Raw genomic sequence first — 25,556 nt, 5'->3', positions numbered from 1 at the left:
AGGTCTGCAATCCTGTCCGCCGTTAGGAACACCTTGGTACTGACCGTATTTTAACGGAAACCCAGGAAAATCAGTTCTTGAGGAACTGTCAGGCCATTTTCCGCCGATTCCCCGACAGCCCAAGATGGAACAGGAGCTGAAGGAGGGACTGAAGATTGGTCAAGGCCGTCTATGGGCAAGGACTGCGCAGGAGCCAATCGGCCAGATATGGATATACATTAATCCCCTGCAGTCTGAGGAAAGCTGCAATGACCAACAATCTTCGTAAAGACACGTGGCGCCAAGCTGAGACCAAAAGGGAGCACACGGAGTGTTCCTCTCCCAGGGAGAACTGCAGATATTTCCAATGCGGGCTTCAAATCAGAATGTGCATGTATGTGTCCTGGAGGTCTACTACGCTGAGCTAATCGCCCTTCCGAAGAGAGGACTCTATTTGGCAAGGCGTGATCATCTTGAATCTCTCTTGGGGAAGAGAGATTGAACTGGGAAAGATCGAGGATATATTACGCAGGCCAGCCTGGTTGCGTTTGGGCACTGAACAGACTAGAGTAGTAGCCCTCCCCTTGCTCCCTGAGGGGAACATGCTCCACAGCTCTGAGGTCTAGAAGTTTCTGTACCTCGGCTCTGAGGGAGGGCGACCCGGTCTGCTGGAAGGGAGGGTTGAAGGGGGGGGGGTAGAGGGGGAGGGGCAAGTGGAAGCTCGCCCGAGCAATGGACAAAACCCATCGGTCTTCAGTGATGATCTGCCACACCTCCAGATGAGACTAAATACGTTCTCCCACCGGAGTCTCATGCGACCGACAAAAGAAATCATTTGGATATTTTGTCGGCATTGAGACTACCTGTCCCTGGAGAGGAGGCTGCTGGTGGAGAGAAAAACCGGTCACCTTGCAGTTGTTGCTTATAGTGCGGCCCGCCAACCGGAGCTTCAGATTGGCATGCACAGTGATCCTGAAACCCCCGGAACCCAGAGAAGGACCGAGTTTGGGACCCTGACCTCTGTATATGGGGCTTTCGCCATGACCGATAAAGACTTGGCAGTTTGAGTGCTCGCCTTAGTCTTTGTGAGTCCCTCATCTGTGGAGGAATGGAACAACTCCTTACCATCAAAGGAAAGGTCCAGCACTATGTGCTGCACTTCCTTTGAGAACTTCGCCGTATGGAGCCACGCATGGTGGTAAATGTCAACCCAGACCATAAGGCCCAGAGCAGAGGTACCTATGTGGTGAGCCGCAGCCTCCAGAAGATCCAGTGCCAACACACTGGCGTCTAACAAACCGGCTTTGAACTCTTATAGCCTATCCGCAGGTAAACATTCCTGGAAATCAGTAAGCTCCCTCCACAGCCTGACAATGGCCGCTGCCAGGATGAGCTCAGTGTTAGCCTGACGAAGTTGGAGCACTGAATTGGAAAAGACTTTCTTGCCAATGGCATCGAGAAGTTTGTCCTCCTTTGAGAGGATTTGGGCCGCTGCAGTGGAGGATGCAGAGGCCAGTTTGGACTGGAGGGCGGCTGCTGCTACCACGGTTGACTATGGGAGCGGACAAGCCAACAAGGCAATATCTTCCGAAGCGTGAAGCTTGTTTTGGGCATCAATCCTCTTGTCGAGATGCAGCCCAATATGGGGTTTCTCCCCAGACTTTGTAAGTCTTAGCCAAGACGTCCTTCTGTTGGAACAGACCAGAGCCCTCCTGCGGTGACAGTAAGTGCTCCAGAAAGCACCCCTTCCTGTGGAGCAGGGGCCTCGGGCACTGGAAAATCAAGCAAAGCCATCATACCCAGCACCCGGTCATGAAATACCCTGATAGAGCGGGGCTGTTCATCGCTGTCCTGGTCCGCCTTGCCCTCATCCAGTGAAGCAGGAGACTGATCCGCTGCACGTGGCGCCTCAGGTCTTAAAGTGTTGTCTAGCGGTGCACCCAATGTTTTTTCTATCAGGGATAGGGGAGGCAGAGTAGGAAGTTATGCAGGAGGTCCAGCAGGTAGAGGTGGAGGAGGTGGCACCACCGGGGCCTGGAAAGGAACAGCCGGGCAGAAGGCAGCACAGGAGGTTCAGGATACATTTCCCCCGATAAGACCCTTAAAGTATGCCCTCATAGGATCAGAGTGCATGAGTGTCAAATTTCCCAAAAAACGCATCCTCAGAGGAAGGTTTAGGCACTGGAGTGGAAGGGGTATACCCCCATGAACGCAATATGATTGTTGCCAGGAAGGTCCTGCACCAGCTGGGTCCACATAGATCAGGGGTGCGGAAGCAGGAGGCAGCAAGACTGTATGAGGCAGCGGTGCCAGAGCGCACCAATCCACTGAAGGGTGGAACAGGTTTTTGTTATCCACATGGTGTGGAAAAACTGCTCCGCCCCAAAAGGAATCTGCCAGCACCAGATGTAGTGAACCGGAGGGTAGACAAACTGGCCGCCATGGACCGTGGAGGTTGAGCCGCCATTTTGTCTACACCTGAAGTGAACAGCGTCCCAGCCAAAGGTGAGACAGCAGTGTCCTCAAGGGAGTCAGAGGTATTCTGTGTCATTTTAGCCTTGAAACAAGGATCCTTGGCCGAGCCGGTACTGGCAGGTCTTGGGTGTTTACTAGACATCCTAGGAACTGCCCCAAAATAAGCCTCCAATGGAGGAGCCTCGGCAGAGCGGGTACCCCAAGGCCTGAGGTGCGTGACCACCTTCTTTGCCCCCTCTCAAAGAGGATCCCTCAAATCTGCTGGTACTGGATTTAGCCCCAAGAAGGGGAACCTCGGGATGGAATCGGGTCATATAGCACTCTCAAGAGGGGCTTTGAGATGTAACTCGGTATGGAAAGTTCCAGAAAGGGAGACCTCAGTGCAAACCCCGGTATCAAGAGCCACAGAAGAACTAGGCTGAACTTTAGCCCCCAAACAGGGAACCTCGGAACAATGTCCAGTTTTGGCAGGCCCACTACAAGAACCCTCGGAGGAACCCCCAGTGTTCCCATTAGGCCCCCTCCGGGACTCCCCAGCTCATCTGAATTCATGGTACACCCCCTAACTCAAGTTACTCAGAAAAAAGAAAGGTAAGACACAACTCTCATGGAAAACTAATCCCTCTGCAGAAAATAAATCAAACCTTACGAATATATCTTCTTTATATAAGAGATAAATTGCACCACAAAAGAGGCATACATCAAGATTGATCAGGCAGGATCCTCCACTAAAGAATTATTTAAAATTCTAAAAGAACTAGAAAATCCCAATCCACCTTCAGACACCTGCTTGAAAGACAAACCTTGGTGCACCAGCATCCAAAATGCCCTGAACAAAATCACAGACTCCAAACTAAAATAAAGGACAAACGCCAACAACTCTCCAACAACAAGTTTACCAACCCTGATGCGCCAACGCCCATCGACACCAAATCGGGCTTCACCTTCTTGAAAGTAACTACGGTAGAAGTTCAAAAAATAATCACCTCCTTAAAACCCGCGAACTGCAAAGGGGACAGCTGTCCCGCCCAGATCATAAAAGACGCAGCTAGAGATCCATCTCCCTTCATCACTAAATGTATTAACCTATCATTCATCAATAACTCAGTCCCCAGCAACCTGGGTTCTCCCACTCTTGAAAAAAACAATCTAGACCCAGCCATACCCACCAACTATAGACCCATCACCACAGTCCCTTTCCTATTACAAATCCTGGACAGAGTCGCCTACATCCAAATTCAGGATTATCTGGAATCCAACCGACTGCTAGCAATAAGTCAATCTGGCTTTAGACCTCAACATGTTAAAGAAACTGCCCTTGTTGATTTCAAAAGTCAGATTGATGAAATCAAAGACAAAGGCAATGCCGCGATCCTACTCCTCTTAGACCTCTCAGCAGCCTTCGACCTGGTCGACCACAAAATCCTCTGTAGCCATCTAGCATCCGCAGCTCACTTCTCTGCCGTCAACTGGATACAATCCTTTCTGGCAAACAGAACCATTTGTGTCTTCTCCACAACAGCTGCAGCTGACCCCATCCCGCTCCCCCATCGCTTGCGGGGTCCCACAAGGCTCCTGCGTCTCCCCCACTTTGTAGAACATTTACAAAGCCACTATTTGACCAACTGGACCGTCTGGGTGTCACCTACACAAATTACGCAGATGACAACCAGATACTCCTCACCATCACTGGCAACTACCATGAAGACGTCACCCGGATTAACAAAATATTCTCCATCATTCAGACATGGATGGCCTCTCATGGCCTCTGCCTGAACGATGAGAAGATGGAGCTCCTCCTTGTCGGCTCTCCTAGTAACATGTCTAAACTTAATCCTAATTACAACATCATCATCGATGGTCACACCATCCTTATTGCCAAAAGCGTGAAACCTTTTACCTTGATGCCAACTCTAACCTCTCCAAACAAACCAACATGATCGCGTCAGCATCCACCTACACCAGTAAGCTTATTAGGGCCAGTAGACCCTTCCTATCACCCAACAGCTGCCTCACTCTTGCTAGAGCCCTCATACAGTCCAAGCTGGACTATTGCAATAGCCTGTACCTAGGTGCTAACCAATCTATAATTAACAAACTACAGGTACTTCAAAACAACTCTCTACGTGCAGCACTTAACATCCCCAGGCGAGAGCACATCTCCATGGCTAGGAAATCATACAAATGGCTCTCCATACGACAATTAATTGATCTGAAAACCATTTGCCTCACATACAAGGCTTTGAACCGCCTAGCCCCACCATATCTCACCAATTTTACCATGAAACCTGCCATTAGAACCACTTGATCCACCAACACCTTATGCTTGACAGTGCCTAGATTCTCCCTAAAAAGAGCTGGAGGGGCCAGCGTCACAATACTTGCCTCTACTCTGGAACACACTTCCACTCAACATTAAAGCCATTGAATCCTTTCAGATCTTCAGGAAACATGTTATCGGCTGGCTCCTGAACAAAGAGTAGCCCCATAGACTTGTGGTTCACGTCCTTCTGCTTAAATATGTTCTGTGAACTCTGCTTACAGTTGCTGTACCTGTAATTGTAATACCCCGAGATATGGGTGTACACCTCAACTGCTTAACTATGATTGTATACTCTGTAAATTGCTGTACATTGAAACTGTATATACCATAATATGTAACCGTCTCCTTAAGCGCCCTTCTACCACCGAGTTTGGAGAGCTATACAAATAATGAAAACAAACTCAAGCACCTCCCGGTGCTGGAATACCCTGGGAAGGAGTACCCTGGCAGGGGCACCCTAAAAAGTAAAGAATTTACCGGGCGTTGTTTCTTCTTGTCGATGAAGAGCTGAAAATGCAGTGGAGGAACGCGTTGAAACACCTCCCACCGAAGAAGTCGCTGGAGTGCCTGGACGGAGAGGGAATCGCAATAAAAACACAAGTTGCAACGATGTTCCAGGCTTAGACACTTTAGGCAAAGAGTGGCGAACTGCCTCGCAAAACGAAGTTCGCATAGCGCCTCGCTGCGTGCAGGCTTGCCCGCACGGCGAACATGCCGCGGGTAAGGAAAGGATATTCGCTTGTCCCAAAGCTCCCAGAGATGCAAGGTGTGCCCCTCCAACCCCTGCCCCATTTCCCAGAATTACTATATACCTTATGGGCTCCAGGACTCTGATACGTTCCCGATCCAGAGTCCCTTGGACAGAACTAGCTTTATATAGCACTCATTACCCTCACTATTGTGCGTTCCAACACTGTAAATTACCGGTCTTGCAGTTGAACACAGGTACTCCCATCACCACCGAACAAGCTGGGGTTTTGCCTGTGCCCTTTGAGTTACTGGACCAGATGCTAAAATCTGGTAGTTGCTCTGAGGTATCCTCTACAAAATGTTTGTGCTCAACATCCTAGTGGTGGGATATCACTAGCATGTGGTGTACATGTCAGCATAGCCACTCAAAGTATATTATGTACAGAGTTTCTAATACACCTCTAATTGTGGTCTTGTCTTGGTATTTCAACAAAGGCGATAATCTACCACTTCAAGCAGACAATGTCAGTAATCGGTGGATCAAGGATAGGATTCAATGAATGCTTGAAACCGGTCGCTGAGTTGCACAGTGCATGTGACACAGCCACCTCTAAGTGATATCGGGATGCTGTGTGTTGAGGAGAGAAGCAGGTTGTGGGTGGGACTGCAAGGATTTGAGAAATATATGGTCAAAAGACACCAACCTGGGTGTGATGCTTATGTCTCACAAATCCTGCCAACACTAGCAGGTAGAAAATCCACCAGCCAGCCAAGTTACCTACAGAGGCACAACAGGCAATCAGAGTTGCAAGTAAGATTACTGCTAATGTTGAACCCTTTTCAGATACATCTTTTTGCTAAGTGCTCACATCAAACAACCATTAGTTCTTTGAAAACCTGCCCTTCCAACTTCCTAAACTCACTGGATACATCTTACTGCAGCAAAAAAAAAAAAAATAGGTTTGACAGTATTTGCATTGAAGTTATTACATTCGTCCATGTACCTCCTTATTTCTGTGTAACTAAATATCCCTAGTGACCCCTTAATTCTTAAATGATTGTACCAGAGATTAATGTAACAAACACGTTTTATGATATTGTTATGTGCTTCCCAATATGTACTCCCCTTATTCTGTCGTCCCAAACTTTCACCTTTGCTCTCAGCCCTTACTTATTCTCTCATCCTTCCTCTCACTCACTTTTTCTCTTATTCCCTCACTCATATTTGCTCTTGCTCATCAACACCCTCCATCAATGGCTTCCCCGTTGCTCTCTTCCTCTTCTAATTTGATTGAGTACCTGCATCCCTTATCGCACCCTCCTCTAAAACTTTGCACTCTCCTCCTTGCACCCTGGTGCCTATAAATACAAAATGCAAACAGTGAACGCCAAAATTATTGTCATTGCCAATGCTGGTCTTTATCTTCACAAAGAAACAAAAACACATTCCATAAGCACTATCCTCAATTCTACAACAATCAAATGTCATATACACTTCAATTATATCATTCCACCATATTACAAATACTGTATACACTCCAACTACAGTACCTATAATTACTATACACATTATTATAATGTGTGCGGCCAGTAGCAAGATTCTTGGGGCACGGCTTACGGCCATGCAGCCAAGGATCTGGCCACTGAGCACAAGCACCACAGTAGAATTAAACCATATAACAAATACGTACAATACAAAAGAACAAGACTCGCCCAGAACTCCCCCGCCCCTCCCAACTCTCAATCATGTCCGGGGACAGTAAAAATGCCTGCAGGCTCTACAGCACCTGCACAGCTTTTTTTCACCTATGAAAACAGCTCTTATCAAATTTTTTCCACTCCCCCACACTTCTCCAATAACCTCCAAAGTAATATCCAGACTTTGCACGCCACGCTGTCCGCAAACGGGCGTGTACCGCTGATTCAATATGGGAGCGTTTTAAAAATGATGCACCTCGTGTTTTTGAACATCCAATCAGCGTGCATCTTTGACACCAAGCCACCTTCCGATTGGTCCAGGGGAATCGCAGACTCCGAAAATGACTGCGGACTGGACCCATATCTCATAATTTTGTTTGCCCTACTTTTTGGCCATTTGTTAAAAAAACTATTGGACAGATTTATACCAAATTTGCAAAAGCATGCTTTTGGGACCAAGCCGACGCTCCTCATGCACGTTTATTGAAAATCCATACAGCTGTTTGGGCTGTAAATGCAAGCAACTTTTTTTCATTGCGTCTGAGGCTTTGAAACATGTTGGTACGCCCCATATAACTTCGCCCCCGGCCCCCAGACAAAACCCCACCAAACTTTGCAAAATCATTCCGAGGTGGCCATATACTTTTTCTGCAAAGTTTGGTGAGGATTCGTTGAACGGCGCCAAAGTTAGAAGACACACAAAAGGTGCTCTTTCTAGGAGTTGTGCAACTATACCAGGACTACAGGGCTGCTAAAGTTAAGGCCCTTTAAAAAAAATATATATGATTTTTGATTAAGCATCAAATATCACAAGTACGTAATGTACTGTGTTTGGAAAGGCTTTATTTTATATACATTTTTATTAAAGCGTTTAGTTTATTAGAAACATTTTGCATATAATTACAAATATTCATCTTACAGGTCTTAAAGCCATTTAAGAATTACAAATCTTAAAACAATTGTAGAATTCCCAATTAGATACACCAATTTAAAATAATTGTGTTCCATTTCATTCCCTTACGCTTTCTAAAAACAAGGTTGAAAAGCTAACTGCTGCAATTATCAATGAAGTATAATGTCCAGCGTAGACAACTGGCCACCACTATTTTGCTGGAATTGCTACAAACTGACAAAAAACGCACAAAGTATAATGTTCTCAAATTAGTTATATCTGTACAAAATCTAGGTTTTAACGTTTCCTTCGGATCAGTTTTCTTACAAAATCTACATATATTAATTTTTCCCCAATACCTCATGCGAGTTGTCAACATTTCTTGAGTGGGCTACAAATTGAAATGTAACCTTAAAAAGCCATTTATAAAATGTTTATTTGGGAATCTCATTAGGTAGTAAGGTATGGCATTAACACGTTTTTCTTCATGGATAAAGTGATAAAAATGGTTTCAAACCTCTTCACATGTCTGAATCCAGTCATTTAACTCCTTTACCAAACCTGCATTCGCAATCAAATCAGGGGAGGCTCCCAACACCACTAATATTACCAGAGTCAACTTTCCACTTCAGAGTGCTATTACAATCTTTCTTCAATACTTAACACAATATTTCAAACAATATTTCAAACAATTTACATTAAACATTTCTGGAAGAGAGTGTTTTCCAGTGCACCATTGCACCCAATGATAAAAGACCTAGTTTTTATCGTATTAACTGCATAGGTACGCCCTTAGGGACCATTAAGATCATCTTACAGAACACACCCTCTAGTCCTACCCACATTGTATCTGGGAAACGAGCATGTTTTGGCCCCATATGCCAATATTGAGAACACTTTTGCCTTGCAGTATTCTATCAGTATAATATTAATTAAGTAGCAGTACACCTTGGGCTGCCAAGTCCTTTACTCATTTTTAGGAGTTCAACACCTGTGGCATCCACACTACTAGAATCTATATAAATTCCAAGATATGAAAAAGAGGAAACTTTTTTCAAAGGTTTCCCACTTACGGCCCAAGAAAAGTGAATCGTCTTACTTCTGCTAGGTTGTGAGTGGAAGGAGAGGGCACCTTGAACCCCCCCCCCCTATTCCCACACTTCCTGGGTAGGCCCAGTCGTGGCTGCTTTGGGTTCAGGGCCCTGGAGCACTCGTGCAGGAATACCCCTAGGAACTGTGACCACCCCCCCTGTAACACCGCTTATAACAGTGTAAGACTAGAGGTGAATAAAACTCCATTTTGTAAGTTACCAACTCCATTTTGCAAAGATAAAACAGCCGTGAAGTTTCAACGCAGGCCTGCAGCTCTACCAGCCAGGCACGCACAGCAAGCAAGTTCCTCCCCCCACCTCCTCCCCTTTGCAGTCTCTGCAGTTGTTCGGATCCAATGAGAAGACTGGCTGCGAGAATGCAACAAAATTCACACTATCTTCTGTGTTCTGTCTCACTTCATTGACCCAGATACAGCCCTGAGCAGGGGCCACCAGAGCAAATGCTATCCGTCTCTATAAACCTGCCCCACACCCCAAAGACCCTGGCCATAAAGAACAATCCCCATACCCCTCAGGACAGAGTCAGTTAGAAGGGACCCTTGAGTCGGTTTAATCATTTACGGCTCTAATGTGGACATCGCCAACGTCCCTTTTTACATGCAAGATCAAATAAACCTAATGATGGGGCAATGCGTATGCGAACTGAACAATATAACATGTGTAACTAGACGTTCTTATGTTAAGCTTATTAATGAAAGTGTGATGTAATATTAACATATGGTAGACAGATGCTTATAGGAAGATTTCAACAACATCATGCATAACCAGCATAATACTGTACACACCAGCACTAAGATACCTCATTTTCATAAGTTCAAATGTAAATATATGTATAATATTGTGTAAACGTAATACAGCAGCTAATCACTCTCGACAAGCACAATCTCTGTTAAACACACACACACACACACACACACACACACAGGTAAGTGTTTAACCAGACAGAAAATCTAGTATATTCTAAACCAGTATGACCTGAATGCAATATAGTAAGCCACGTGTAAAAGCCTGCATGTATAATTGTGTTTTGACATCCCTGTTTCTTTGTGCAACGAGGAACCATACCGCAAAGAGGTTTCGATTCTCTTCTACCCTTCATGGTGTTAAGATAGATCAGCAGAGATTTAATGATGTTTGGACATCTGATCACTAAACCCCCACAATGAAATGTATGCCCATGATGGTATGTGCCTCTTGTGACCTAGTCATTCCAGCCATATATTTAGAATCCTCTTTGTTGTTGTCTGATGGACACCCCAGGCCATACAATGACCCGATGAGCTCTACCCCTTAGTCAGTATATCCTGAATTGTCTAAACAGGTCAAGCACTGTATTCAATGGATGAAGTTTCATCTATGGCCAGTAATAAATAAACTGCCTTTGAACCATGTTTTCGTAAGTGTTTAAGATACAGGTCTTTGAGCTTACCGGACAAACAGATTATGGTAGTGAATGAATGGGAGTGTGTGGCCACAAGGGCAAATGTCAAATGGTTATTGTAACAAAAGAAACATTACAAGTAACGATTCTACATACCAACTCGATGAGCCCAGCCGACCAATTGACCCAGGACATGTCATCGTCTCACCATGTGCCCTCAAGCCAACCAAGTGCCTCCGACCCTATAGCACCTATAGGTGCCCACCCTTAGTGACCAATCCCAACTATTCATGTGCCCCCTAGGCCTTCCCACAGCCCGATGACGATTTTCTTGTATAAAACTGAATTGTAATATGTTTTCTGCAGAGCGCTCTCGGCGTGAGCAGAGTAGAGTAGATTCTGCTTGCCCTATTATAGATAAAGCCTTTGATACCACCAGCACTTGTCTTTGTCTCATTCTCTCCTGGGATGTGTATTTATTGACTCCACTGGGAGAATTAACTGTTTTTGGGAGCCTTTCACTTACAGTTGTAGCACCTATATGGTCAACTTTGTAGCATTCACTATTAACTCACTGGCTTGCACATAGGCTTGTAGTGTATCCAGCTGCCCCTGCAAGCCAATCCCGGTCTGGTCTCGCAATACCAAATCTTCTGCGTATGGAATCCAACTCACCGGTAACCCGTGAAATAGAGGCAAGAAGGACCTGGCCTCCTTCAGCCAATCTCCCAAATCCAAAATAGATTAAAAAGTGCTGGCACCAATGGGCAGCCTTGCTTAAAGCCTTTAAATGTTTTAAATTTCTTTTGACAGCAAACCCTTTTGATTTAAGTCTAATTTCAGGGAAGCGTTTGAATAAAATGCCCTTATTGCCAATAAATAACTAGGGCCGCCACATCATTTTCAACCATAACAGCGACCGTCTTGACTTATACTGTCAAACTCTTGCACGAAATCAATAAAAGCAAAGAAAACTGTCGATTAGCTAGCACTCAAGTACATTTATAAGGGCATTTAAACCTGTTCCTGCGCCCTTGATAAAACATGACTGATACAGGTCACTTCAATTTGTCTCCTTAACCCACATCGTAAAACACTCCAATACCAGAGCAGCAAATCTCTTTCCAGAGTTATCCAAATAAACATTTGATCTGCTCCCTGGCTAACTTGAATTAGTGGTGTTGTGTTAAACATTGTAGCCTTAAACCACTCACTTTTCCTGAGAGTAGGCCTTGACTGCTCGTCCACATTACCCTGATTGGGTTTTGGCACACCTTAAGTGTGGTTCCTGTTTAACATAAATAGGGTGGCCTCCGAAAAAAAATCCCAATTTTGGTGACTCACGTTGCAATCGTCTTCTTCACTCTCTTCGAAGGTCACTTGTAAGAATGAATACTTCTGCAGAACATCACAAAGGTGTTGAGCTAGACAGTGCCGGAAGCCAAGATTCAAGTACCACGACTGACAAACTAGGTCCTGCATCCAAATACAAAAGTGACCTCCGGACCAAGCTCACAAGAGCATGCCCCCAACGGAATCCGGAACCTCAGCTGTGGTGTCTGGGGAAATCAGTATGCGGGGTAGAATAGTGCACATATCTGTTCCGCTTCTCTCCTATCCTCCATAGGCTTACACTGGCATGCAGTCCTGTCCCTATCGCTCGCTTTTCTGACCTAGACCGGTGGTGGTCTAGTCAAGGATGCCCTCATGGGTCTACAATAGTGTAGTGAGATTGAGTTACTAACTTTACTTTTTATTTTACATTTTGGAAATCTTAATCGGAACCACTTGCACCGTCAAATCACATAGTAACCTACCTAATTATAACTTTGCAACTGCTGACGTTAGGGCACTAGGCCCCAATCCATTTAGGGCAGGACTTACTAAGAGATAGGGAAATATTCCAGGGTTGCCCTTAAGTGTTTCTACCGTTTTTTATGCATGGAGAAAACATTCAATTTGCAAGCTGATAGCCAGCCATAAAAAAGGCACTTGTCACATCAGTTCTATAGATACACACAGCACACCAGGCCTTACTCGCCAGTGAGCTGGTTTTTAATATGATTTTACACATTCTCACGAGAGTGGAATGTACATATTCATTTTATAGTGTGTGACAATATTTGCCTAGATGTTTCATTGCTAGTGTGCATTTTAAAAGGACTAAAATCATTGTAAATGTGTATACTTACAGGTCTAACTAGTGTTACTCTATGTGGACTCCTTCTAGCCCTAGACAAACCTCGGACTCTTACCGCTTAACTCAACACAAACAATGTAGGTAGAGCAGAGTAATAAGGTTTGTCTTTCCTTTTCACCATAATAGGTTAGCCTCCCAGAATTCAACATCAGGGTTGTTTTTGGAAAACATCTTAACAGCAGGAGTGGGACGTAATGACCATCATAACTGAGTCACTGAATAGAGGTCAAGCATGAGGTGGTTCTCATTGTTGAGCCCCATTGTGATCTTGTATGTTCTCATGGGGTAAACACAAGATTGTCACTTGCCACAACCGCCAACAATTTCAAAATTAAGTTTAAATTGAATTGCAAGTGTTTTGCTATGCTATATTTTTTCCATAGACCTTTGCAATGCCAGAGGCCACAGTGCACTCCAACAATTAGCATGAAAGGCTATTGGATGGGCGCACCCCAGACATTTGTTTAGGAAACATCAGCCAGATCAGTCCAGTGAGTTCAAAGTTATAAGCAATAGAACTTTGGGGAAGTCACTGCAAATTGGTTTCATCTTACCTACAGGGTGGGCATCGACGACCTATAATATATATGGTCTGGTGCCTACCAGAAGGTGGACAAAGGTCTCTTGCCAGCTCACTGGCCCTCCCAGTGACACGCTAATACACTATGAATGTTGCACTGCAGGATATTGGCTTGCAGAACTACATCTCACAAGAAGCCTTGCAAAATGCATACGAAGACCAGAAAAACGAAGGAACAGTCGGTTGATTGTTGAAACATGCATTGCACGATCCCAGTGTTCGGGGGGGCATAGGGACTATGAACTTCACCAGAGGGAAAGAAAGATGGCTTCCAAATTCAGCGCTCCAACGGTTCTGGCACGACCAAGCTTCAGCATAATAGAGGGACTGCAGATGACTGGAAAAAGGTCAAGTCATCAAAAGATTCTAAGATGGCGTTGCCTCCCATACACTTAAAAACTAAACATCCCTTAGAGGCAATAAATGATCATCAGGTGATTATCAAAAATAAAGATATACCAATAATAGCATAATAAATGGGAATTAAGAACTCCCCCAGGGATAAATCTATTAGATTTGAGAATTCAAATAAAAATGAGGAACACTCTATATGGAACGAGATTATAAGGCAAGCACACGTCGAGAGAACAAAGTTGGGAATACTCAGTGAGAGAATATTGAACGAGGCAGACTTGACTCACGCACCCTAGAGGCAGATACCAGAGGCAGGGTACCAAGAAAAGAGTACTGCCTGGAGGAAGGCTATGACAAACTGGAATATAAAGAATCCAGACTGAAATCGGTGTAGGCCTGGAGGTCCTGAAAGAAGCTGACGAGGGTGCTTTGCAAGCACAGCAAACCTTGAGGTAATTGGGAGGCCAAAGTCCGAGATCACCCATCAGCAATCTTAAGGTAAACAAGTGTAAGTGTGCAGAAGACGACAGAGGGGTCCCGTTGATTGATGGATACTTTTATTCAAGGATAGAAAGGAAAAGAAAATCATATCTCCAACTCTAAGAGGGGATTCCCTGCCTCAACTGAAATAACTAGTATCTGAATGTGCAAAGCAAAAGTTCCCATGTCCAATGTCAGAATCCTAACTCTGTCCCTCACAATCTGAGCTAACTAAAATCAAAGGGGATGTCTTCTTGGTCCAGAGGAATGACTCCCTTCCCCTGGAGAAGACAGCTCCTGGATTGGTAATTTTCCCAGTTCAGTTTCAACTGCTGGGAAGGGGAAGGAATCCCAACTCTAACCTCGCTCAGGCTTCTCACACAGTTCATCAACTGTTGGGGGAATGACTCCCTTCGCCAGCCCTCCTCAGGCTTAAGATACAGTTCAACAGCCGGTGAGGGGGCTAGGGGAAAGTGGGGACTGGACGACTACTCTCCCACAGCTTCAGGGTCCCAGACCCTGTTTTCCCAGCTTCTTAGATTGCGCCACCACCTCATTGTGCCTCCAGCGCCTCTCTGGCTACCCGTGACCTTATTGCACGTTCTGTGCAGGTATTGGCTCCTCCGAGGTAGCTGGGCTCGATCGCGGGGCTCTGGTGGCATTCTGGCGCCTCCCTCACATGTGTTAGTAGTTTGTGGTAGCCAAGCAGCTAAAGCACTGTTACTATAACTTGCTCGACTTTCATTGGCCATCCGTTGGGGACTTTACTTTGTGGGATAAAGTGTCCCAGGCAGAGACCAGAACAAGAATAGCTTAAGAATGTCATGATTTGTAGCAGATCCAGCCACGGTCAGTGCTCCAGATAGGATTTTGAAGTGGGAATATATATTTTCTTTTTTAGAAAATACAATTATAGGTCCAATTCCCAATAGGAGTATTTTATAAGCTAGTAAGAATGCTTTAACTGGAAAATGGAAGTGTTTTAGTAAGAATAATGCACACCTAGTTATTGCTACACATAAAAAAATATACCTGTTCACTTCTTACAACTAGAAAGTAATAATAGTAGATTTTGCCAGTGCTACTATGTGCACTTCTGGTCTAAACACATCCATGAAGCTGTGTAGGTGAAAGCAGGGGCACAAAATACTACACGTCTTATTTTTTGTTAGGAGTATTTCTTCTCCCCGTTTTTATTTTTTCGGAGTAAAAGTGGGCCAATATACCCCTTATCTATAGGGCAGGCTATGGTGTTTAGACAACTGCATAAGAAACAACAAAGTGCTGAAGCATACTCTGTACTGTTTTAAGAAAAACACCAAGACTTTAAGACAAACCTTATTTGCAGTTCTGCACATAGAAACTAAAGGAGTTTAACCAACCCCTACACAGTCTGTTCAACTAAAGCTATGGACTGGAAATCTAATGTCTCATTGAAATAAGATCGACCCACACTAGCTTGAATATCATGAATAGATCACATGATCAGGCCTTCCAGTGTCACCTCTGTGCAGGATAAGTGCCCAACATTGGAAGCCAATTCCTGTTAATACACCTTTCTCAACCCAAGTACCAACCTTACAAATACATTATCACCTCCCCAAGAGAATAGAACTCTGCATTATAAAAATTGTACTTACTTGTCTATATTGGAGTAGAACCACTCATAAATACACCATTTGTGTGCTTTCGGAAGTTTGAGAAGGTTTCGTAATCTTAAGCCGATTTTCTGTGAGGTTTTCTTGTCTGGTGTTGGCATTGATGGTGTATGTTTCTGTGTAAAGAGAAAACATTATCATCTATGCCACAAAGCGAACAAACATTACAAACAAAAAATAAAAGCTACTCCATGGTGCCGTATGTGGAGACCTGCAGTGCGTTTACCAAATATAAACAGTCCTGTATTTGATGCACATGGTTATAAATATTGTGGTCCTCAGTGGACAATTAGGAAAGGACATGCTTGCTCCATTTCAACAAATTCACTCTTATAAAAAGAAGATCAAACTGAAGGCAAACATCCTTTAATGTGTCAATCTATGAGGGATGCACAGCAAGGTAGATTCATTAATGTTTTGCCCAAGCTCATTCAAGCAGGATAATTCCATGGAGAGCTCACAGGACCATGGAACCTGTATAGCTCCTTATTCAAGACCATGCATGGCATAGCCATACTTCAAACACTCCCCAAGTTAAACTCGCACTGTAAAGAAAAATGGTAGTTAATTTCCAATGGCAAGGTATCAGGGTAAGAAGGATAAAGTGTGCCAATCAAACATCCACCTGTATTCAAGGTAATCCGTTACGGGGAAACTGTAAAGCTTTCTGCTGCCATGGCCATAACTTCAAAGCACCAAGAATAAGATCTGAATCCAAAGAATTCTTGTCAGACGTTAGATTACCAAACAGTAAATTGGGTAACAGACACGTTCAGGGTCAGACTAGACCAATTTATCACTAGCAATATGAAGAATCAGAATATGCTGGGAAGGGAATCCGGTTATTGTACATTCAGGTTATTGTAATGGAATATGGAGTCGCAAAGCAACAGTGAAATTCTTTCCCTATGCACAAAATCAGGAAACATGACTTAATTAGATGTCTAGAAGCAGACCCCAGCGAGGGGAATGTTTAGAACGACATGCAGAGATTGGTTACAAAGAATGGTTCAGCGAGTTATCATATGTATAACAAGTGAAACCTAACCATGCTCATGTTCCCAGAAGTTAACAAAAGCCAGGTGGGAACATGGCAATGTGCAGAGGCAAGCACCAGAAAGTCATGCAGAGAGATGGTGCACATCACCCCTTGCAGGAAAACATCAACCTAGGAGTGGAGACACAATGAATAACAAACCCTCAGCTCAAGGAGAGCAAAGGATGCAATGAAGGTCTTAGATTTATGACACATTTATGAATTGTAGAAGTGTATTAATGAAACCATACATCTATACAGTTAGAAAACACATTTAGACAGGTGCGTGGTCTCGGAGCAAGAGGCAGTGAAGCACACCACATGAGATACACACAAACCATTGGAAAGGAAAGAGGATTTACAAGAAGTTGGAATATTATACTGCTGGTTGTGCAGTTCGAAGGGAGAGAACAGTAAGACATGCCAACGTCTAGTAACAGGATGTGAAGAATACTATTCTTGTCACACCTCACAATTCAACTGGTCAACAGTGACTGAAGCGACCAACCGCAGGAAAGCCAAAGGTGCTCTACCAGTCAAATGTCAAAAGTTAAGGCGCTGACTATCCAATCACCATGTTGAGAAACTACAAGTACCACCATGAAATCTTCATCACATGGTAGCTAACAAAATGGTCACGAGGGTTAGGGTAGGCCAAAAGCGTTAGGCATTGTATGGAATTGCCCATAGCGCATTCTTAGTTGACCAATCACAAACAGTATTTTCAAAATACTCTGAAACAATGTTTTGCAGTGTCACTTCACTCAGCGATAGAACACCACAACTTATATTCTTGGAATGACTAGTGTTCCTGCCCACTGTGGCATGTAATAAATTTTTTTTCTAGCACCCGTGCACATTTACTGACTCAAATTGGATTACTTTATTGTATTCATTTTTGTCTTACCCTACAAGGCAAACAATGCAACATAATCGGTTTGCTTTTCTCTCAGATGGCCATGGGAGCAGCAAGGTAATAACCTCGAACTACATCAAAGCAGGAGAGATGTCCATTCTGCATCTCCACTAAACTCATATGTCAAATATTACGTAAACTTCAGAGAATCTCCAAAAGAAATGTGCCAGCATTGATCGGCCCGCAAAGCCTCCCAGATGGCTTGGAGAACATAAAATCAATGGTGGCTATCCGGGAAGGAGTTAAATATGACATGTACAATCTTGTACTGGGTATCTTAGTCCGCAAATTGACAGACACTGCTCCCCACCTGGTTCCAAAACTACATCATGGCCATGTACTACAAAGCAACACCCAGGTCATCAGAACATAGTGCTGCAAGTCATCTATTGCTATGTTCATTCTGAAACCACCACCTATACAACTTTGCAAATCCCATTGGAACCCCTCCCCACAGACATGTGCTGTAACGAAAGGATAGAATTTGGGTTGACCAAAAACACCACATCAGTTTAGGACAGGCAAGATCTGGCTTGTGCCAATGGATTCCCCGAAAAGATGCATCCATTTGGATTTTACAAGCTACGGCTTGATGGCCAACGCACATAATAGGGAGAACAGGAGGCCCCTTTGAAACATGCCTGATGCAAGGTCAAATGGAGATATGATATGATATGGCATTTGTAACGCGCCTATACACAAGTGTTTCATGAGGTATGACAAGCCCATCAGTGTGAACTGCAACACAAGGTTTGGCACCCAGTACCGTATCGGGTCCACAAAATAGCCACCCATGCCAAACCTCCAATGTGTCAACCAAACCATTTACAACCAACAATAGGATGCATTTTCCACATCCATAGAGGGCCAAATTGTCCCACTTGCTGGGAGAGTGTGGGAATAGAGAAGTCTGACACCAATTTTTGGGTTAGAATTTCTTTATGTATTACCCTACAGATTGTCCCATGCAGATTCCTCAGGTTACTTCACCCAAAGCCCTCTGAGGCAGGTGAGAACGAGTATGGTTGATTCCTTAGTCATCATTTCATTTCTTGTCCGAGGTCCCTCAGTCTAATATGCCCACTAGAAGCATGGGCTCTCCAACAGCACCCTCCTACTGACACTAAGGAAGTCAAGCGGCAGTTCGGGATTAGCGGGATGCAGGACGCCATGGAACCTAGAAACCAACATGCAACTGCAGACCGAGACCACAGTTCCTTGGCCCCATTCGGCCCTCTTGACTGCAACTTCACCACTCTTGTCCGAAGGCTGCACCAGATTGTCCTGTGTGAGAAACTGAGCACCGAGAAATACCAACTCCCTGGATAGCGTCAGAAAGGATTTTGCTAAATTGACTGCAAACCCCAGCAGTTTTAACAGGTTCATGTACGTCTGGAGGGACTCCAACGCCCTTTCCAGTGACAGCCCCCGTACCAACAAGTCGTCCAGATATAGGTGCACATGATGCCCGGAAGGCAGCGACTGGAGCTAGGCATTTTGTGAATGTTCTGTGCGCAGACTTCAGCACAAACAGGACACAGAACTGGCAATGATCGTCCCCGACCAGAAAGCGCAGGAACTTGATTGAGGCCAAACCATCGCATCGGATGTGGAAATAAACGTCCTCCAAATCTAACGATGCCAGGAACTCTCCCGGCTGCACCTCCCGGATCACATCCTGCAGCATAAGCATCTTGAACTTCAGGCGTTGCAGATTCCTGTTCAACGGCCCAAGATCTAGAATAAGCCTCCACTTTCCACTGGTCTTTTTGATGACAAAATACCGGGAGTACACGCCCTTGCCCCGTTCCGACACGGGACTGGTTATATCGCCCCTTTCGCCAACATGAGTTAGACCTCATGGCACAGGACAGGCTGGTGCAGCTGCACCCCGTGCACCGGTGGAATTTGGTGTGGAGGACGCCGAAACTCCAATGAGTGGCCGAGACATACCGTATCCAGCGGTCCGTAGTAAGATTCCACTCGTCGACGTGTTGCAACACACTGCCCCCAAGTTGACTGCCCGCATAGCAGTCATTGGTGAGACTTAGACTGCCGTCCCTTTGCAGGTGAGGTGGTAGGACCCTTCTTACGCTGCGCCTGATAATCTTTGCTTTTCTGCACAGACTTGAACTAGTAGGGAGAATTCTCAAAAATGTACTCATTCCCTTCACCTTAGAGACCCCCAGCAACTTTGATGGATTTTGAGGCCTTTATTTTTACCTGGAGAGTGACCCTTTTTCCCCACTCATGTATTTTGATGTGTTTTACCTCTGTTTGCTTTGGTTATGGAGTCTAACCAACTCCATAGGCATCATTTTTTTACAGTTGTGTTACACAGCACCTTCAGTGCAGTGACACAGGGAAGTCTTTCAGATTTCCCAAGGTTTAAATACCTTCTCTGGGATCAACTACTGTTTCCCAGACCAGTGGAGTGAAATTGACTTCACTTAGCCCAGTAAACTTCTAGACCCAGCACACCCGATCATTTACAATAGAGTGCTAGAGGGGTTACTTAGTATCCCCCATGTCTAGTTAGGTTGTAGGTCAAAGGATCGACAGTAAAAGGGTTGACAGGTCAAAGGATCCATTTTTTTCACATTTTTTGGGGGGGTGGGGGGTCCCCCCCAAACCCTCTTTTTTTGCTAAAAACCACTCCTCCCCCCCCAGAAAGTGAAAAAAAAAATATTCGATCCTTTGACCTGTCGACCCTTTATATTCGATCCTTTGACTAGACACCGTCTAGTTAATCATGTAACAGTCAAATGTTACCCTTTCCTCTCAGAATGGCTGGTGGAGGTGGTTTTACAACAAACTACCATGATTTTTCCCAACTGCAAACTATTCGTAGCTACGGTAATGTTCAATCGCGGGAGTCATGTTTTTCAAGATGGCGCCCAGCCATCGTTGCTAAAAACAGGTCCCGGTCTTTTTTCACCTTTTCTTTGTGGAAAGGTCCTTCTACAGTTTCTCTGCGCGCCAAACCAGGTTTGGTCTCTTTGTTCATTCACCTTTGGCGGGCTTCAGGAGTGACGACCGCCTCTGGCTCCAGAGTGTCTGGAGTAGGCAGAAAGTGAGGGAGGTGCCCGAAACTCCCTGTGCTTAGTCTCCTAGGGGACCCAAATGCACTCTGATGATTGGCTGGCTGACTGTCCGGCAAGGACAGCCACCCTGCTGGGTGAGCGGCAGCTAGGCTGGAATGAATGGGAGAGAACTGAATAAAAGGCAAGTCATTTGGCTTGGAAGGCAGAATCGACCACTGGAACGAAGGAACCGAAGAGCTTGAAGAGGACGGCTGCTGCAACTCCTGGACCATTGGTTTGCCTGGTGAAGCCCTGCTGCAGGTCCGAATCGCCAAGTTCCCATCGACAGAGAAGCCCTGCTAAGGACGACTTCTCCCTTTGAGTTGGTAGGACCAATCAACTCCCAAGTAACCCACCTGGACATCTATCTCGGAGCTGCTTGCATTTGCTCATAGTGCTGCAGGAAACCGTAGAGCCAGGGAGAGGGACACCAGATTGTGTGTGTTGCTTGTAAGCTGGCCAAAAGCGTTTGGAAGATCCTCCGGACTCCCAAGACGTCGGATCGACCAAGCCAGAACCCCCTCAGCGGAGTGTGGGACCTCTGAAGCAAGGACAGTACACCTGGACAGCCAGGACTAGCGTTGTTACCTGTGCAGTAGCTGAAACGTGAAACAGCCACTGGAATTGAAGTTTGTCAGTTGCAAGTTCTGACCAGTCCCAGTGCAGGAGTCCCCCGACGGCCTCCCTCTTGTCCCCACGACACAGGCCCAGGAACAGCGAGATCTGCAGGAACTGCCAGGAACAGAAGTCATCAACTGCATCTTTCTTCATTGTAAGGTACTGTAAAACAAGACAGAGAACTTACCTCTCACTGCGAAAGTGCTTGAAACTTTTGCAACTCGCAGGCCTAATCAGCTTGTGACCCAACATATGATCCTTCTTTTTACAAACTATTTCAAAGAATTGTGCAGAGATCTTTCCGTTTAACCACCAGAACTCCTTTATCGTATCCAAAACTTTAGCTCATTGACTTTGGCCTAGCCTATTGAATTGAATCTTCTGTTGAACTCTATTTGCACTGCCTAAGAATAAAATCGTAGTCTTTCATGTTCTAACATCCTTTGGCTTTTACTTACTTTTTAAAGAGTGTACAGTATTGAAGTATATTTGTGTGTTACTATATGATTGCCTCCTAATGAGCGTTTTATAATTGAACGGATAAATACATTGTTATAGAAGAAACCGTGAGTGTAAGAGTATTTGAATACCTGTAACTGAATCTGAGTAACTCCACTAAAGCTCACATTTCCCCTCGAGATGAGCCTGGCTGCTCAACACGCTACCAAAACTGTAGTACAGACTTATACCAAAGGTTGGTTTGCTTACACCTGTAGTCATAGTTGTGTAGTGTTCCCAGCGGGAACTGCATACAAACTTTGCCTAACAGGAACGAGCACCTGAAGCCTTGGTAAGAGTAACCGGGGGGCGACCAACCACGGTCGCGGGAAGCGGCAAATCATTACCACCAAGCAACCACCAAGTCCTCTTACTACTCTAACCTTCTCCAGTCTCAAGCCTTTTATCCTCGTCGGATTTTTCAAACGTTTTCTCGCCCGCTTTCTCCTCCTACTCCCGATCCCACATCCAATTCCACACTTTCTCCCTCCGACTATGCTAACTACTTTTCCTCCAAAATCATCACACTCCGCCAAAAAATTAACTCCCTCTCTACCTCCCGCTCTCCTCCCTCTTCCACTATGTCTGTCTTTTCATCCGTTTCTACTTCGGACGTCGCCTCCCTTCTTGCCAAAGCCCACCCCACATCCGCCCCCTATGACTCTCTCCTCTCCGTTCTCATCCCCAAGATCTACCCTCTTCTTATCCCTTAACTTACCACTTTCTTCAACCCCTGCCTCTCCGTCTACCTTTCCCTCAGCTTTCAAACATGCAACGATTATTCCCATCCTAAAGAAACCCTCTGCTGATCCACTTCTCACCACTAACTACAGACCTATCTCCCTTCTACCTTCTACCTTTCTAAACTCCTTGAGCGTCTCGCCTACTCCCAACTCTTCCTTCCTCTATTCTTACGCTCTCCTTCCTCCCTTCCAATCTGGCTTCCGACCTAAACACTCCACTGAAACTGCTCACCTCTATTCTCAATTTTCTCCTCTCTACTCGACATGCCAAGCAATCTTCTATCCTTATTCTCCTTGATCTCTCCGCAGCTTTTGACACTGTCGATCACCCACTCCTGCTACACACTCTCCTCCTTCGGATTCAAAGGCCCTGTTCTGAAATGGTTATCTTCTTACCTCTCTTCTCGTTCCTTTGCCGTCTCATGGGGAGGCCAGACCTCTCCTTCCTTCCCTCCCTCTCATCTACGGTGTTCCTCAAGGTTCTGTACTTGGTCCTTTCCTCTTCTCTCTTTACACCTCCCTCATTGCCCCTGTTATCTCCTCCTTTGGTATCTCCCATCACTTCTATGCCGATGATACTCAACTCTTTCTCTCTTTCTCCTCCTTCACACCGGACCTCCACCTTAAACTCTCCTCTTGTTTCACAGCCATCAAGAACTGGATGTCCTCCCGCTTCCTCTCTTAACACTGATAAAACTGAAGTCCTTTTCTTCCCTTCTAACACTACCTCCTCCCCCTTTCATCCACTTTCCACTTTCCTCCATCCAACCTCCCTATCTCCTCCCAGGCTCGTAATCTAGGCGTTCTATTTGACTCCTCTCTCACCTTTATACAACACATTTCACTTACCTCCCGCTCCTGCCGATACCACCTCTACAATATTCGCAAAATCCGTCCCTCTCACATTCCACGCTACCAAACTCCTTATTTCCTCACTCATCTTTTCCCTCCTCTTCCACTGTTCCTCAATCTTTGGACTTCCTGCACCTCAGCTTGCCCCCCTTAAATCCATTTACCACTACGCTGTTTGTACCCTTTGTCTCCTCACCTCCCGTGACTCCATCTCCTCCTTGCTCTCTCACCTTCGCTGGCTACCTTTCCACTTAGAGCTAAAATGTTGCTTTCTCTGCCTTGTTTTCAAATCCCTACATGGTCTTGCTCCTCCTTATCTCTTCCCTTCTCACCTTTTACTCCCCCTCTCGCTCCCTTCGTTCCGCTGACCATTTCCTCTTCACTGTACCTCCTTCCCCTGCACTTCCTCCCGGTTCCGCTCCTTCCAACTCCTTGCTCCTCTGCACTGGAACTCACTACCCCTCTCAATGCACTCTTCCACGACCCTCCCCTCATTTCGCACTTCCCTTAAATCCCTCCTCCTCCATCTTGAAGGCCCCCCGTCCTCTCTTCTCCCCCCCTTCTTTCCCTCTTCTAATTCCTCTCCCCACTCCTATTACTCTCTCCCTTCCATTTTCACTCGTTCTATCCTTCTCATGTCCCCCCTCACCAATCCTATTCCCACTCCACTTCCCTTCCACCTAAGTTAATTGGTCTTTGCACTGTTTTGCTGTAGAATGATTCATGTCATTTTTGCTCCCAATGTTTTTTGTTGTTCTCTGTATTAGTTGTTCCATTGTACAGTGCCTTGGTGTAAGGCGCTCTATAAATAAATCACCAGAGGCTCCTCTTAACACCCGGAGGGGGCTAAAAGAACAGCCTGTTTGCAGAACACCCAGGGACTTCCATCTCAGTGTCTTCCTTCATTCCCTTTAGAGCCTCATCGATTTCTTCACCAAAGAGCTGCTCCCCCTCTGAGGCATATCCACTACTTTATGCTGGACCTCTGGGCGAACGTCAGTGCTGCGCAGCCACGCCTTCCTCCCGAGAACCCCACCATTATTTATTTGCTTGAAGCCACACTCCGCCAAGTCCACTGCAATACTGGTGCTGTGATTGGAGGCCCCCCCCTCCCCTCTCGAACCAGCGGCATAGCCTCTTTGCGTTGTTGTTCCGGGAGATGTTCCAAGAGCGGTGCCACATCTCCCTGTCATACCTGGCCATAATGGCCAAGGAAAACGCCGCCTTCACTGTTGTAGCACCCACCGCAAGGACTTTCTTCACAAAAGCATCTTGTTTTCTGGCCTCACTGTCCAGGGGCATTAAACACACTTGTGCTGGCTCCTCGCCTTCCAACTAGCCACCGAAACCACAGACTGCGGCACTTGGGGGGGGTGGGGAGGGAGTGGAGGGGTGGCGCGGGATTTGTTTCAGGTGCCATACAACTTCGAGACGCCCCTCCACGGCTGGTTCTGAAAAAGGGTGATGCATCGTGCACAGGCCCTCCTGTCACGCATGGTCTAAAATGGGGGCCGAGAAGACTGCCTTTCACCGCTTCCCCATGTGATCAAACCGAAAACAGTCTTTTCGTTCCTCAGGAGCAAGGCCAAATTCTTGGCACGCCTTCGCCATCATAAAGTGAAATTACGCAATAACATCCGGCGGAGACAGCTGAGCTGGGCTACTAGGCGGTTCCACCCCTCGGTCTGTATCCCATGTATCGTCTCTCCTGGGTGACGAGGATACTGTCACGAGGCCCGCACGCCGAATCAACCAGCTCCCCTTCCTCGGGATGACTTTGTGGAAGGCCCAACCCCACCAGCAATGGCAATTGCAGCTGCACCAAAGGCGAATTTCTGGGGAGACTCTGGCGAGGGGCCTCTATAGGCACACTATGCACCACTGGAGCCACTGTGCTCGGAACTGCTGGAAGACGTGCATCCAATTGTCACAACAGCAACTGGAGTGTACTTAACACCTGCATGGACAACAGAGAGTGAGTCTTCACC

The 25,556-nt window shown here is 45.7% G+C and overlaps 1 protein-coding gene across 2 annotated transcripts in view; it reads right to left on the bottom strand.

The window, feature by feature from the left end:
* LIN9 (lin-9 DREAM MuvB core complex component) overlaps positions 1-25,556 on the bottom strand; it is a 1,337,113-nt gene that overhangs the window by 938,077 nt on the left and 373,480 nt on the right. For both annotated transcript variants that reach the window (XM_069608684.1, XM_069608685.1), the window contains one exon: positions 15,805-15,938. In XM_069608684.1, the coding sequence (XP_069464785.1) occupies positions 15,805-15,938 (134 nt within the window). The remainder of the gene's footprint in view (positions 1-15,804; positions 15,939-25,556) is intronic.

The sequence above is a fragment of the Ambystoma mexicanum genome, chromosome 4q, assembly GCF_040938575.1.
Source record: "Ambystoma mexicanum isolate Mex_15411 chromosome 4q, UKY_AmexF1_1, whole genome shotgun sequence".
Taxonomy (NCBI): Eukaryota; Metazoa; Chordata; class Amphibia; order Caudata; family Ambystomatidae; genus Ambystoma; species Ambystoma mexicanum.
The sequence above is the reverse complement of the archived record's forward strand: the minus strand, read 5'-3'. Positions and strand labels throughout refer to the sequence as shown.